Here is a 16,085-nt window from a genome sequence, read left to right as displayed (position 1 = left end):
AACTCCAATTTTAGAGCTACTGGCTCAAATTTTTCATATATGCTTGAACTATTTTTATCAAATTTCGAATTTTGGTGTTTTTGAAATTAGAACACGACTATGCCCGTCGCCCACATGAACAGAAGACCATATTTTCATTTCTATTTACATAAACTTAAGTTTTTAATAAAAAGTACTAAATCTTTTACTAAATAAGGTTCTATTAGTTATTAAATTTAATTTAAACATCTAACAGCGTCGTCTTTCCGGTTGTTCCCCTCCAAAACTTTGAGGAGCGCTGCATAAGAGAACTCATAAACACCTGCAACTTGTATTTTTTTTCGAAAAGGGGCAAACACCATTACTTTAAATTAATTTTATAGTAATTTGTTAAAATCATTACATTTTTACCTTTAGGGCATTTAAAAGAAAACCTTAACAGAACGCATGTACCTTTGTTAGAAAAACCTGGAACAACACATTGGACTAAACAACAGAAACATATATATGTAAATATAGAAAAACGTTTAAAATTATAAATTAACATACCTTGACCCTTATTTTCTAAAGACAAATAAAGACACTTTTAGCTTTTAATGAGCGCTTTAGGAATATTTGCAAGTTAGGAATATTTTCCCGCGTTTTCAGGGTTAAACAAATCGACACGGAACAGTTGACTTTAAAAACGCGCAGAAAATTAGGAGATTCCGAAAAAATCTTTCCAAAATTTGTTTATATCATTTCGCGCAGAACGTGAAAAACACACAGAAAATTAAGAGATTCCGAAAAAATCTTTCCAAAATTTGTTTATATCATTTCGGTTTAAAGATACCAAAAAATTAAGCAAAATTAAGGCAAGTTCCTCAAGGCAATGCTACAGCTGCATTACTAGTGGATGACCCGTGGAGCCATTGAGACTTCTCCCTTACTTCTTGAATCTTGGCTATCCGATTTGCCACAAACGTGTGGTAAGTGGAATCCGCTGCACTGTATCCAACCCAAAACGACAGGTTTAGGTTCCTGTGATTGGAACCTTCCATCAAATATGTGTCTTGGGATGTTTAATTTGTTCAATGCTTGAAGGTCAGAGCGATAGTTTTTCCATTCTGACTGGAGATCTAACGAAAGTTTGCTTCCCATGCCATTTTTAATTCCCAGGTGTTGCATGAAGATTTTTGCTTTCACTACAGTGAAGATTTGTGATAACAGCAAACCGCTTGTTTTTTTGTGTTCTTCCGCAAAGTAGGTTTTTGTTGGGTATCCATATGAGCCCAAGCGTTTTGACACATTATTGGTCCAGTGTCTCATCTAATTTCACGTCGGTCACAGTATCTTCCTTAGGTACTACCTGCTGCAGCATTGTTGGAGCACCATTTTCGAAGCTCGAAGTTGTGATTTGCACTGCTTCTGCGACTGAATAAGCACCAATGAAATAATCTACATAGTCTATACATAGAAGTAGTTTTCGAGTTCTGTGGATCCTAGCGGATAGTTAGATGATATAGGTATTTAGTTGCCAGGAATGGGTGCCGTAGGTGAGTGGTTTAAGTCTGTAGTATCTGAGGGCTTCCGATGGATCGTTTCGGTATGAATTGATTAAATTGATCAACCGGATTGATCCATACTTGACGGTACATTTTTTCTAAGTTCGCTAGGTCCGTGAATACATACTTATGGGTTCGCAACCGTAGCAGTATAGATAAGAGCTCGCTATAAGCTATAGGACCCATATGTAACATGTCATTCAAGGATTTCTCACTTGACGTTTTGCAATACGCATCAAATACTACTCGCAGTTTGGTTCCACAGCTGTCAAGCTTCGAGACGCAATGATGAGGAATGAAATAATGATCCTTGTGTATATGGGTTGATGAGACCAATTTTATATCTCTCAACGCTTCGTACTCTTCCATGAAATCAGAATAACTTTTCCGAACATCACCAGTCAAGCGTCTCTCAAGTGCTAGAAACCTGTTGTTTCAATGTTTCGTTAGATTGTCTAGGTTATCCAAAACCTTTCAATCAATGCGTCAGTTTCTTCCCCATCGCTGAGTCCACAAGACACGGCCGATTAAGTTTTTGACTTTATGTTTCCTGCGACAATCCATCCAAATTTTGTTTGTTGAAGCATAGCACCATCTCTTTCAATTTTTTGTTGATTCGGAAGGATTAACGAATAATAGTGTTTGGTTCTTATTAGTAGATCAATTCTCCAGGTTTGTCGAACTGGGGGTCTGCTAATCCACACTCATTCGGTATTTCCAACTCGCAATGAGAGAGCGGTTGAGCTGGTTGGTGAGCCATAATGTGCCGAAGGACAAGGCGAATAAGAAAGCGTGGTTTTTTCTGAGCTGATTTTTTGCTCTAGGAATTCAAACATTGCACATTGGGCGAAAAAATTTTGCATATATGCTTGGACTATTTTTGTCGAATTTTGTTGTTCTGAATTTTGACCGTAGGCGTAGAAATTTTGGGCAGAAACGCCGTTTTTTGTCATACCATAAACTCCAATTTTAGACATATTGGCCTCAAATTTTGCACATATTTTTGAACTATTTTGTGGAATTTCCAATTTTGTTGTTTTGAATATTTGACCACGCCTATGCCCGTCGCCCACATCAACTGTAGGCCATATTTCCATTTTTACTTACTTTTTACATAAACTTAAGTTTTTAATAAAAAGAACTTAACTTTTACTAAACGGTTTAATTAGTTATTAAATTTAACTTTATAAGATATATAATTTCTGTTTATTTTATTCCAGAGCCAATCAAAAGTGGCTTCAATACTGTGTCCCTTGACCAGCCACACTTTTAACATATCGGAACAACGAATGTTGAGTTGTCCGAAAACTATTTAAATATTTTTAATTAGCGCAAGTATGAGCAAAAGGTGTTAACTTTGTTAAGCAGGCACGAGGTCCTCCCCCTTTTATCTACTAATGTGCCCAAGAATGTGCTATCTTTCCTGCGACGGCTCGCGGTTTTATCCAGATTTACGGATGAAGACTACGAGTCTGCGTGGAGCGATCTCCGCGAGGTCTGTTGGGTCAATGAGTGCTGCTGCACCCAAGAATTTGAGTCGGATGCGCCCCAGCGCAGGGCATTGACACAGGAGGTGTGCGACTGTCTCTTCCTCTTCTTCGTCCCCACAGCTCCTGTAGTAGTCATAATGTGGCACCGCTAGTCTAGCCGCGTGTGCTCGTATTTACCAATGTCCCGTAATGGCCTTGATCGCCAGACTACAGTCCTGCCTATTCAGGGCGATAAGCAACATTGACCTCTTCCTAGATGGATGGGCCATATCATGCGGGAGTTCCTGCAGTTTTGGAGATTTCTCCATTTCCTCAGTGATGCGCGGTCAAAGTGATCTGTGCATCTTAGCTTACACGTAGCTAAAGGAATGCCTACTGGTTCCTTCTCCAGGAGGAGAGGATTGCTAGTACCTGCCCTTGCTGGTTCGTCAGCAGCGCAATTTCCCTCGTGGTACCTATGTCCGGGCACCCATATGAGGTGGATGTCATACTGTTCTGCCATCTCGTTAAGAGATCTGCGACAGTCATTCACTGTCCTGGAGTTGGATGAAAATCCTTCAAGGTCTTGACTGTCTGAGAAGATAGAGATTGTGTCTTGATTTCCAGTAAGTACTGGGGATCTAAATTCTTCCCCGATATCTATTACTTCTGCTTGGAACACACTACAGTGGTCGGGGAGTCTGAAGGACTCATTTAGACACAGCCGCTCGCTGGGGAAGCCGCCTCCCACCTGGCCATTCAATTTTGAAACCGCCTGTGTAAATATGAAGGGAACCGGCAGGTCCCGTGATTTGTGTGGCTCATTCCTCCCTCGTTAGAATAGATACCTGTTATTTTAAGGTGGGATATGTTTCAAGTATGTGCTTTCCGGACAGCATTCTCCCTCTGGAAAAGAGGCAAAGTGTATCTATCACCTCTACTGATCTATGAGTCACAGCACCCGAGTTGTATAACGCAACTCCTACGACAAGCTATGGCGAGCTGCGGTAGTATTTTTCGCCGATAGCCACACGGTACGAAAGTGGGTCTAGAGACCCCTCCTCCTCCGAAACACCTCCTCGGCAAACTGCTCTAGTCTCCTCATCCTGTCGTCGCTCTCCAGAATTCATCCAGAATTCATTCATCCAAACGTCCAGGTTCCGCCAACGTGCTGCAGACCGAGTCCATCGAGGTCTCGCAAGTCTGCATAGAGGGGGCAGACACATAAAATGTGCTCCCAGTCCTTATTAGGATTGCCACATGAGCATGCGGCAGTATCGCTGCCGCCCTGTATCGTGCCCTGTCAACAAAAAGCCAGCGCGCATCGAGAATCCAAAATCTGGATTCTGGGATGATCAACAGGTATACAACAGTCAACAGTCTGTTGACTGTCACAACACGCCACCGTTGGCGTGAAGTGGTGTAGGTCCAACTTGATATGTCCAAAGTCGGTTCTTTTCTATTTAAGCCCCCACTATCTCTACGGGTAATATGAATCGAGTATGAAGTCTAGGGCCTCTATCGGTGTGGTACTTAGGCTGCCTAAAATGCAGACCTCCGCCATCCTTTGCGTTATCCTAAATCTCTCTCTAAATGTGGAGTTTGTGAGAGCAGGGCACCAGACCACCACACCTTAGAAAAGGATGGGTCTTATGACCGCTGTGGGAAGCCATCTGACTATCTTTGGTCACATTTTTCCCATTTGAGTGCAATGGCTTTTCGGCATGCCAGTCCAGATTCCTGTCTAGCGTAATCCCTAGGTACTTGCGTACCTGAGAGTGTTTCTCCTGTTAGTTTTGGAAGCTTTTAATTTGGTATTTTGTACTTCCTAGTGAAGAGGACAAGCTCGATTTTAGATGGGTTCATACCTAGTTCATTCCTAACAGCCCATGTTGAGAGAACCCTAAGTTGGTCCGTCATGCGGTTGCATAGAGTCTAAAGAAATTTTCCAGAGAAGGCAATTGCGACATCATCCGCATAAGCGATAACCTTGCAACCACCACCTTCTAGGTATAAAGCTGTTTATCGCCCAGCTGAGATACCTATCACTCAATAGGTATTCGAGTTGGTTTTGGTGCTGACCATTGAATCCAGGTCTTCCCTGCTGTCAACGTCTCTTGTTGGAGGTTTCCCCAAGGATTCTTCTAATTTTTCTTATATAACTCCCAGTTCGCTATTCTCGGGTTGCGTACTGTTAGTCGTGAGAACATTCGAGTATGTTTTGATATGCGACGGGCAAACAAAACCATACGGCGCGAAAATTATCCGTTGGCAACTTTCGATACGTTCATGACGAAACTTAAGGGGACAAAATATTACCTAATATAAAAAACGCATATCCCCATTTGGAGCTGGATGAGGGTAGTTATGAGTTCACCACATTTTTTACGCACCGTGGCCTGTTCCGCTACAAGCGTTTAATATTTGGGGTAGACTCAGCTCCAGAGATTTTTCAAAGGTTAACGCAAGAATTGTTGACCGTGGCCTGTTCCGCTACAAGCGTTTAATATTTGGGCTAAACTCAGCTCCAGAGATTTTTCATAGGTTAATGCAAGAATTTTGTCGCCCTGCCCAAACGCATTTAATTACATCGACGATGTCATCGTATTTGGGAATAACCCTGAAAAATATGAAAAATTGCTGGAGTATGTTAAGAGCATATTTAGAGCCAACTAAACGACAAGAACTGCGTTTCGAGGACTCAGAAATTGAAATTTTTGGTCCACATTATGTCGTACAAGGGCATCGAGGTCTACCCAGTGAAAGTCAAAGTTATCACCAGATTCAGAGCGCTCAACAATAAGGAAGAAGTACGCAGTTTCATAGGTTTAGTAACCTACATTGGGAAGTTCGTGTTTGACAGTACCTAGCCCCTGAGGAAGCTTTTAAAGAGTCGTGAAGTATTCATTCGGGGCGACGAGCAAGAAGAAGCTTTTTAAAAATTGAAAACGAAAATTACCAAAGTGCTGATGATATCATATTTCAACTCACACGACAAGACATTCCTAATTGGAAGGTTTCACGCATAATATCTTTCGCAAGTAAGAGTTGTCACCGGTGAACAAAAAATATTCACAGACGGAAAAGGAGAGTCTTGCGTTGGTATGGAGCGTGGAAAAATTCTACTATTCTATTCTATTATTTGGCTGGCCTAAGGTTTGACCTTATAACGGACCACAAGCCCCTTGAAGCCATATTTAAGCCAACTTCACGACCCCCATCCTGAATTGAAAGGTGGCTGCAACGATTACAATCATATCAGACCAGGGAATTATATAAAGCTGGAAAAGAAAATATGGCCGACTCATTGTCGAGACTGTGCCAAAACACGGATACCAAACTTTTTGACTGAGCTGGGGAGGAGCATATATTTCGCTTGGTATCGTCCTTCATACCTAAGTCGTTTACCATATCACAAGTCACTGAAACGAGTACTAAAGACAAGGAAATACTCGACGCGATGACGTGCCTTGATAGAAATTCGTGGAGCCTGAACGTGTCAAGTCCGTACTATCCTCTTCGATTGGAGCTTTCAATTGTGCTACAATCGAAAATCGACCTTTCAAATATCCCATTACGGAGCACTAATTGGTAATACCACAAAAGCTTAGAGAGACCTTGAACTCGCACACGAAGGACACCCAGGAATAAGTGCGATGAAACGAAGACTTCGTTCAAAAGTCTGGTGGCCAGGCCTGGATAGGGAAACGGAGCAACACGTGAAAGAATGCCTGCTCATCTTGATTCCATTAAAGCCAGCATCGATGGAGAGACGCCCGTTTCCAACTGGCCCAAGGAAATGTTTTGCGACAGACCTTTTGGGTCCCTTACCAAATGGCGATAATATACTGGTTTTGATTTGATCACTTCCAAAACTATTATCGAACAACATGAAGAGATTTTTGCAAGACTTGGTGTGCCGGAAACGTTAACGGCTGATAATGTAAGACAGTTCATATGCGCCTAGTTTAAAGATTTTTGCGAAAACAATGGTGTTCAAGTTCTGTCAACAACCCCATACTGGCCCCAGGCTAATGGAGAAGTCGGAAACATAAACAAAGCTTTGGTAAAACGTTTAAAAATAGCCCACGCTACCAACATAAACTACAAAAAAGAGATTCAAAGATTCGTACTAATGTACAACGTCAAATACCCACCGACTCCGACCATGTATGAACGTCTACCTTTCCCAACTATTTCTTTACAGCCAACCCAGGAGACACAAAATCCACAGGAACTTCCAGCAGCTCGGGAGACACAAGGCAAAGACAAGATCCTGAAGCTTTGTCTAAAAAGAAAAGATGAGGGATGTGGAGCCCTCCACCAGCATCAGAGACCGGAGAGGAGATGGAGAGCGAGGCTCTCTCCCAACGAGTAGGCTCGTATGCGGGGGAGAGAAGGGAATTAATATTTTCATAGACGCCGATGGAGTCGGACAAATAAAAGTGGTACACTTTGTGCCAAAGTATATAAACATATATTATATATAAATATAATATAATATATAAACATATTTGTTGTGATTATATTGCGGGCTAATAGCGCTGTTACATAACTGAACGTTTGGAAATGGTATTTGGTAAAAATAACAACTTTGGTATTCTTAAAGATAGAAGTTTGGGACTTTTTGTATAAAATGCTAAATATTATAATATTCTTATAAGGATCGGCCAACTATATCCGATTTTTGCGATGTATATCCGGTTGTAACTGCAAGGGTATATCAACTGCGGCTCCACCCGAAGTTAGCTAGCTTTCCTTTCTTGATTAACTTAAAGTAAGATTGTAAAATGTATTGAAGAAAAACAAACTGCACTTTCAGACAATATGTATTTGAAAAAGATTTGCTTTCACTACAAAATAAGCTCAGCCTTATACTATGTTAAGTTACCGAGCGGTTTCTGTCACTGAAAAATAATGTTCCAAATCTCCATTCCAATAAAAGCTCGATATTTTAGTTATTTATGTTTATTTAATATCTAATGTAAAGAATCAGCCGCAAACTATGCAGAATCAGAGGGGTCGGTGATAATAAAAATGCGAACGAAATGAGAGAGCGCGAACGAGAGAGTCGGTCCCAAAAAAGATGACACGTGCAGGTGGATGATCGATTGAAGGAGAAAGTGAGGGTGTGTGTCGAAAGTGAAGCAATGCAATGTGACGTTATAAATTCTTCTTCGGTTATATTAGCTAAGCTTGATATAGGTTGGCGAAATTATAGACTACGGCAATCCCGACATTGTTGGACCTTGGACATTGTTTTCGATTCCAATAAAAACAACAGTTGCGATGAAATGCGATATTTAATCAATTTAAAATCTGATTAACTAACAGTAAGTTAATATGACTTACTCGGTTGTACCTCATCAGTGGCTTCATCTATAAAAACTTCTGTGCCATAAAACTATAGCTTGAAAATTTCTTAAGGGGTTATATACAGTTGTGATAGATGAAAAAATCGATTTTTTTTTTATTGCATATTCTTTAAGTATATAATGTTGAGAATACTCTCATAACGATCACTCTCATAATTCATAACGATCAGAGCAGTAGAACCGAAGTTGTAGCTATTTATAGCGCACTACCTCACATCAAACTTGAACAAACTGGAACCTTTAAGGGGTTATATACAGTTGTACCGCGCAAAAATATGGATTTTTATCGATTTTTTTTTGACACCATAGAAAATTTTATGAAAAATGTTTTACCGTGGTCAAAATTTTGTGTTGATCGGATTAGTAGTTTTTTAGTACTCGTGCCCACCGCAAAGGTAATTTCCCAAAAAAAAAAATTTTCGAAATTACCTTTGCGGTGGTAATTTCCCAAAAAAAAGAATTTTCGAAATTACCTTTGCGGTGGACACGATTACTAAAAAACTACTAATCCGATCAACACCAAATTTTGACCACTTATTTATTATGATATTAGCCAGTCCGTGATTGAGGGATTTTAAATTTTTTTGAATTTCCTTTTTTAAAGCATAAAAATCGAAAATCTTATACCCTGAAAAAATAAATTTTTTGTTAAAACCGCCGCCATTTTTTTTATCAACATTTTTTAAAATCCCTTGTTCACGGACTAGACAATACAATAAAGATGACTAGATGATAATAATAAAATTTTTTTTGAATTTTTGATTTTGGGTGAACCGTTTTTGGGATATCATGTCCACCGCAAGACACCATCGAAAAAAGGCGATCCGGGAATTCGGCTATAACATTTTTATTATGTAGTATTTTTTTATGAAAAAATTTAATTTGGTACCCAGAAACATGTACTAAACAACGTCGGTAAAACATTTTTCATAAATATTTTCTATGGTGTCAAAAAAAATCGATAAAATTCCATTTTTTTTGCGCGGTACAACTGTATATAACCTCTTAATCTATAGCCATACAATTTGTTTCGAAATTCAAAGTTTAAAAAATGCTTCTTTGCAAATCATAGTTATCTGACCCATAGGGCATAATACCAGTGACTTAGGCTTGGAAAACACTAGTGATCTGAGAGTCTGATGAAAAATTACTGGTGACGCTAAAGGTGGCAAGACTTCTCTTTGCCTTAGTCTTGCTTGATAACATCCAGGTTATTACGAAGTTTGGTTTGTCGTGTGAAAGCGAATCTCTGAAACGTTATAATTAAAATATTAATTAAATTTAAAAATGTCGATAATAAACATTTTTTTTAAACTATTTTTAGGTTGGAATTACACTCTGAAAGCGGAAATAATAAACCAGAGTTAATATTTATGGACCAAATAGAAGATATTTCATCAGATTATATTCTTCATAAAAATGAAAATTGCATACAAATTCGCATTAACGACGGCGGTCGAGACGGTCGTATCATTTTAACTAATTCGGTAAAAATTCCTTAATTTTAAATGATAGTTCTTGAATAATAGATATTTTTATTTAGGATGAAATAGGTTTAAAGGAGTGGGCCTTTTCCCTCAGGTCTGCACATAAGATGTCTCAAGATCTATTAGGATCCATGGCTAAAAAGGCTGGAAAAATTTATGGAAGTGAACGAGATGCCAACAAATCTATGCTTATACTTGGAGGAAATTGTTCAACCAAAACTTCTAATGGCCCCAACTAAATATTCATATTAAATCAAAATTTAATTTCAAATATCCATTGTAAAAGTTAAAAAAAAAATAAAATACATGTAAAGAAATTCGTATATTTATTTATTTTATTTCACTAACAAATGGAGGAGCTACTGAGGTTTCCACTAGTGTTTTAATTATTTGGTTATTTTAGTGATTAGCTTGGTGTTTGGTTTTGTGTGACTTATGAGTTCAAAAACATTGAACCACAAAAAAGCCTTTGTGGGGAGTGGGAAAAGGACACATATGTATACCATTTTTTAACGGTGAATCCAGAAAGACAATAAACTTTTATTTCGATTTATATTGTTAAAATTTAAATATAACTCGTATTTCCAATTTTTAATAATAAAAATTAAGAATAGGAATTATTTTTCATTTTTACAATAAAATTTAAAAATAAAAATGATGGTTCCATTTTTATACCCTTGCAGAGGGTATTATAATTTTGGTCAAAAGTGTGCAACGCAGTGAAGGAGACATCTCCGACCCCATAAAGTATATATATTATTGATCAGGATCACCTCCTGAGTTGATATGAGCATGTCCGTCTGTTCATGACGAAACTTAAGGGGACAAAATATTACCTAATATAAAAAACGCATATCCCCATTTGGAGCTGGATGAGGGTAGTCATGAGTTCACCACATTTTTTACGCACCGTGGCCTGTTCCGCTACAAGCGTTTAATATTTGGGGTAGACTCAGCTCCAGAGATTTTTCAAAGGTTAACGCAAGAATTGTTGACCGTGGCCTGTTCCGCTACAAGCGTTTAATATTTGGGCTAAACTCAGCTCCAGAGATTTTTCATAGGTTAATGCAAGAATTGTGTCGCCCTGCCCAAACGCATTTAATTACATCGACGATGTCATCGTATTTGGGAATAACCCTGAAGAATATGAAAAATTGCTGGAGACTCATTGTCGAGACTGTGCCAAAACACGGATACCAAACTTTTTGACTGAGCTGGGGAGGAGCATATATTTCGCTTGGTATCGTCCTTCATACCTAAGTCGTTTACCATATCACAAGTCACTGAAACGAGTACTAAAGACAAGGAAATACTCGACGCGATGACGTGCCTTGATAGAAATTCGTGGAGCCTGAACGTGTCAAGTCCGTACTATCCTCTTCGATTGGAGCTTTCAATTGTGCTACAATCGAAAATCGACCTTTCAAATATCCCATTACGGAGCACTAATTGGTAATACCACAAAAGCTTAGAGAGACCTTGAACTCGCACACGAAGGACACCCAGGAATAAGTGCGATGAAACGAAGACTTCGTTCAAAAGTCTGGTGGCCAGGCCTGGATAGGGAAACGGAGCAACACGTGAAAGAATGCCTGCTCATCTTGATTCCATTAAAGCCAGCATCGATGGAGAGACGCCCGTTTCCAACTGGCCCAAGGAAATGTTTTGCGACAGACCTTTTGGGTCCCTTACCAAATGGCGATAATATACTGGTTTTGATTTGATCACTTCCAAAACTATTATCGAACAACATGAAGAGATTTTTGCAAGACTTGGTGTGCCGGAAACGTTAACGGCTGATAATGTAAGACAGTTCATATGCGCCTAGTTTAAAGATTTTTGCGAAAACAATGGTGTTCAAGTTCTGTCAACAACCCCATACTGGCCCCAGGCTAATGGAGAAGTCGGAAACATAAACAAAGCTTTGGTAAAACGTTTAAAAATAGCCCACGCTACCAACATAAACTACAAAAAAGAGATTCAAAGATTCGTACTAATGTACAACGTCAAATACCCACCGACTCCGACCATGTATGAACGTCTACCTTTCCCAACTATTTCTTTACAGCCAACCCAGGAGACACAAAATCCACAGGAACTTCCAGCAGCTCGGGAGACACAAGGCAAAGACAAGATCCTGAAGCTTTGTCTAAAAAGAAAAGATGAGGGATGTGGAGCCCTCCACCAGCATCAGAGACCGGAGAGGAGATGGAGAGCGAGGCTCTCTCCCAACGAGTAGGCTCGTATGCGGGGGAGAGAAGGGAATTAATATTTTCATAGACGCCGATGGAGTCGGACAAATAAAAGTGGTACACTTTGTGCCAAAGTATATAAACATATATTATATATAAATATAATATAATATATAAACATATTTGTTGTGATTATATTGCGGGCTAATAGCGCTGTTACATAACTGAACGTTTGGAAATGGTATTTGGTAAAAATAACAACTTTGGTATTCTTAAAGATAGAAGTTTGGGACTTTTTGTATAAAATGCTAAATATTATAATATTCTTATAAGGATCGGCCAACTATATCCGATTTTTGCGATGTATATCCGGTTGTAACTGCAAGGGTATATCAACTGCGGCTCCACCCGAAGTTAGCTAGCTTTCCTTTCTTGATTAACTTAAAGTAAGATTGTAAAATGTATTGAAGAAAAACAAACTGCACTTTCAGACAATATGTATTTGAAAAAGATTTGCTTTCACTACAAAATAAGCTCAACCTTATACTATGTTAAGTTACCGAGCGGTTTCTGTCACTGAAAAATAATGTTCCAAATCTCCATTCCAATAAAAGCTCGATATTTTAGTTATTTATGTTTATTTAATATCTAATGTAAAGAATCAGCCGCAAACTATGCAGAATCAGAGGGGTCGGTGATAATAAAAATGCGAACGAAATGAGAGAGCGCGAACGAGAGAGTCGGTCCCAAAAAAGATGACACGTGCAGGTGGATGATCGATTGAAGGAGAAAGTGAGGGTGTGTGTCGAAAGTGAAGCAATGCAATGTGACGTTATAAATTCTTCTTCGGTTATATTAGCTAAGCTTGATATAGGTTGGCGAAATTATAGACTACGGCAATCCCGACATTGTTGGACCTTGGACATTGTTTTCGATTCCAATAAAAACAACAGTTGCGATGAAATGCGATATTTAATCAATTTAAAATCTGATTAACTAACAGTAAGTTAATATGACTTACTCGGTTGTACCTCATCAGTGGCTTCATCTATAAAAACTTCTGTGCCATAAAACTATAGCTTGAAAATTTCTTAAGGGGTTATATACAGTTGTGATAGATGAAAAAATCGATTTTTTTTTTATTGCATATTCTTTAAGTATATAATGTTGAGAATACTCTCATAACGATCACTCTCATAATTCATAACGATCAGAGCAGTAGAACCGAAGTTGTAGCTATTTATAGCGCACTACCTCACATCAAACTTGAACAAACTGGAACCTTTAAGGGGTTATATACAGTTGTACCGCGCAAAAATATGGATTTTTATCGATTTTTTTTTGACACCATAGAAAATTTTATGAAAAATGTTTTACCGTGGTCAAAATTTTGTGTTGATCGGATTAGTAGTTTTTTAGTACTCGTGCCCACCGCAAAGGTAATTTCCCAAAAAAAAAAATTTTCGAAATTACCTTTGCGGTGGTAATTTCCCAAAAAAAAGAATTTTCGAAATTACCTTTGCGGTGGACACGATTACTAAAAAACTACTAATCCGATCAACACCAAATTTTGACCACTTATTTATTATGATATTAGCCAGTCCGTGATTGAGGGATTTTAAATTTTTTTGAATTTCCTTTTTTAAAGCATAAAAATCGAAAATCTTATACCCTGAAAAAATAAATTTTTTGTTAAAACCGCCGCCATTTTTTTTATCAACATTTTTTAAAATCCCTTGTTCACGGACTAGACAATACAATAAAGATGACTAGATGATAATAATAAAATTTTTTTTGAATTTTTGATTTTGGGTGAACCGTTTTTGGGATATCATGTCCACCGCAAGACACCATCGAAAAAAGGCGATCCGGGAATTCGGCTATAACATTTTTATTATGTAGTATTTTTTTATGAAAAAATTTAATTTGGTACCCAGAAACATGTACTAAACAACGTCGGTAAAACATTTTTCATAAATATTTTCTATGGTGTCAAAAAAAATCGATAAAATTCCATTTTTTTTGCGCGGTACAACTGTATATAACCTCTTAATCTATAGCCATACAATTTGTTTCGAAATTCAAAGTTTAAAAAATGCTTCTTTGCAAATCATAGTTATCTGACCCATAGGGCATAATACCAGTGACTTAGGCTTGGAAAACACTAGTGATCTGAGAGTCTGATGAAAAATTACTGGTGACGCTAAAGGTGGCAAGACTTCTCTTTGCCTTAGTCTTGCTTGATAACATCCAGTTTATTACGAAGTTTGGTTTGTCGTGTGAAAGCGAATCTCTGAAACGTTATAATTAAAATATTAATTAAATTTAAAAATGTCGATAATAAACATTTTTTTTAAACTATTTTTAGGTTGGAATTACACTCTGAAAGCGGAAATAATAAACCAGAGTTAATATTTATGGACCAAATAGAAGATATTTCATCAGATTATATTCTTCATAAAAATGAAAATTGCATACAAATTCGCATTAACGACGGCGGTCGAGACGGTCGTATCATTTTAACTAATTCGGTAAAAATTCCTTAATTTTAAATGATAGTTCTTGAATAATAGATATTTTTATTTAGGATGAAATAGGTTTAAAGGAGTGGGCCTTTTCCCTCAGGTCTGCACATAAGATGTCTCAAGATCTATTAGGATCCATGGCTAAAAAGGCTGGAAAAATTTATGGAAGTGAACGAGATGCCAACAAATCTATGCTTATACTTGGAGGAAATTGTTCAACCAAAACTTCTAATGGCCCCAACTGAATATTCATATTAAATCAAAATTTAATTTCAAATATCCATTGTAAAAGTTAAAAAAAAAATAAAATACATGTAAAGAAATTCGTATATTTATTTATTTTATTTCACTAACAAATGGAGGAGCTACTGAGGTTTCCACTAGTGTTTTAATTATTTGGTTATTTTAGTGATTAGCTTGGTGTTTGGTTTTGTGTGACTTATGAGTTCAAAAACATTGAACCACAAAAAAGCCTTTGTGGGGAGTGGGAAAAGGACACATATGTATACCATTTTTTAACGGTGAATCCAGAAAGACAATAAACTTTTATTTCGATTTATATTGTTAAAATTTAAATATAACTCGTATTTCCAATTTTTAATAATAAAAATTAAGAATAGGAATTATTTTTCATTTTTACAATAAAATTTAAAAATAAAAATGATGGTTCCATTTTTATACCCTTGCAGAGGGTATTATAATTTTGGTCAAAAGTGTGCAACGCAGTGAAGGAGACATCTCCGACCCCATAAAGTATATATATTATTGATCAGGATCACCTCCTGAGTTGATATGAGCATGTCCGTCTGTTCATGACGAAACTTAAGGGGACAAAATATTACCTAATATAAAAAACGCATATCCCCATTTGGAGCTGGATGAGGGTAGTCATGAGTTCACCACATTTTTTACGCACCGTGGCCTGTTCCGCTACAAGCGTTTAATATTTGGGGTAGACTCAGCTCCAGAGATTTTTCAAAGGTTAACGCAAGAATTGTTGACCGTGGCCTGTTCCGCTACAAGCGTTTAATATTTGGGCTAAACTCAGCTCCAGAGATTTTTCATAGGTTAATGCAAGAATTGTGTCGCCCTGCCCAAACGCATTTAATTACATCGACGATGTCATCGTATTTGGGAATAACCCTGAAGAATATGAAAAATTGCTGGAGACTCATTGTCGAGACTGTGCCAAAACACGGATACCAAACTTTTTGACTGAGCTGGGGAGGAGCATATATTTCGCTTGGTATCGTCCTTCATACCTAAGTCGTTTACCATATCACAAGTCACTGAAACGAGTACTAAAGACAAGGAAATACTCGACGCGATGACGTGCCTTGATAGAAATTCGTGGAGCCTGAACGTGTCAAGTCCGTACTATCCTCTTCGATTGGAGCTTTCAATTGTGCTACAATCGAAAATCGACCTTTCAAATATCCCATTACGGGGCACTAATTGGTAATACCACAAAAGCTTTGAGAGACCTTGAACTCGCACACGAAGGACACCCAGGA

At 37.9% G+C, this 16,085-nt stretch overlaps 1 protein-coding gene and 1 long non-coding RNA gene across 4 annotated transcripts in view; both read left to right on the top strand.

Annotated features, from left to right (window-relative positions):
• The window catches only part of Gprk1 (G protein-coupled receptor kinase 1), a 140,120-nt gene extending 129,949 nt beyond the window's left edge, over positions 1–10,171 (top strand). For both annotated transcript variants that reach the window (XM_043211064.2, XM_070278401.1), the window contains 2 exons: positions 9,692–9,854; positions 9,911–10,171. In XM_043211064.2, coding sequence (XP_043066999.1) covers positions 9,692–9,854; positions 9,911–10,093 — 346 coding nt within the window. In that variant the 3' untranslated portion in view covers positions 10,094–10,171. The remainder of the gene's footprint in view (positions 1–9,691; positions 9,855–9,910) is intronic.
• A 2,409-nt stretch (positions 10,172–12,580) lies between these two features.
• Positions 12,581–14,900, top strand: LOC122321241 (uncharacterized). Of its 2 annotated transcripts, XR_011442394.1 has the most exons (4): positions 12,581–12,844; positions 12,906–13,048; positions 14,415–14,577; positions 14,634–14,900. It is a non-coding gene; the product is annotated as an uncharacterized lncRNA (long non-coding RNA). The 2 variants fall into 2 exon arrangements; XR_006246025.2 differs by lacking the exon at positions 12,906–13,048 and having other exon boundaries at positions 12,594–12,844.
• The last annotated feature ends 1,185 nt before the right edge of the window (positions 14,901–16,085 follow it).

This window comes from Drosophila bipectinata, chromosome 2R, assembly GCF_030179905.1.
Source record: "Drosophila bipectinata strain 14024-0381.07 chromosome 2R, DbipHiC1v2, whole genome shotgun sequence".
Lineage (NCBI taxonomy): Eukaryota > Metazoa > Arthropoda > Insecta > Diptera > Drosophilidae > Drosophila > Drosophila bipectinata.
The sequence above is the reverse complement of the archived record's forward strand: the minus strand, read 5'-3'. Positions and strand labels throughout refer to the sequence as shown.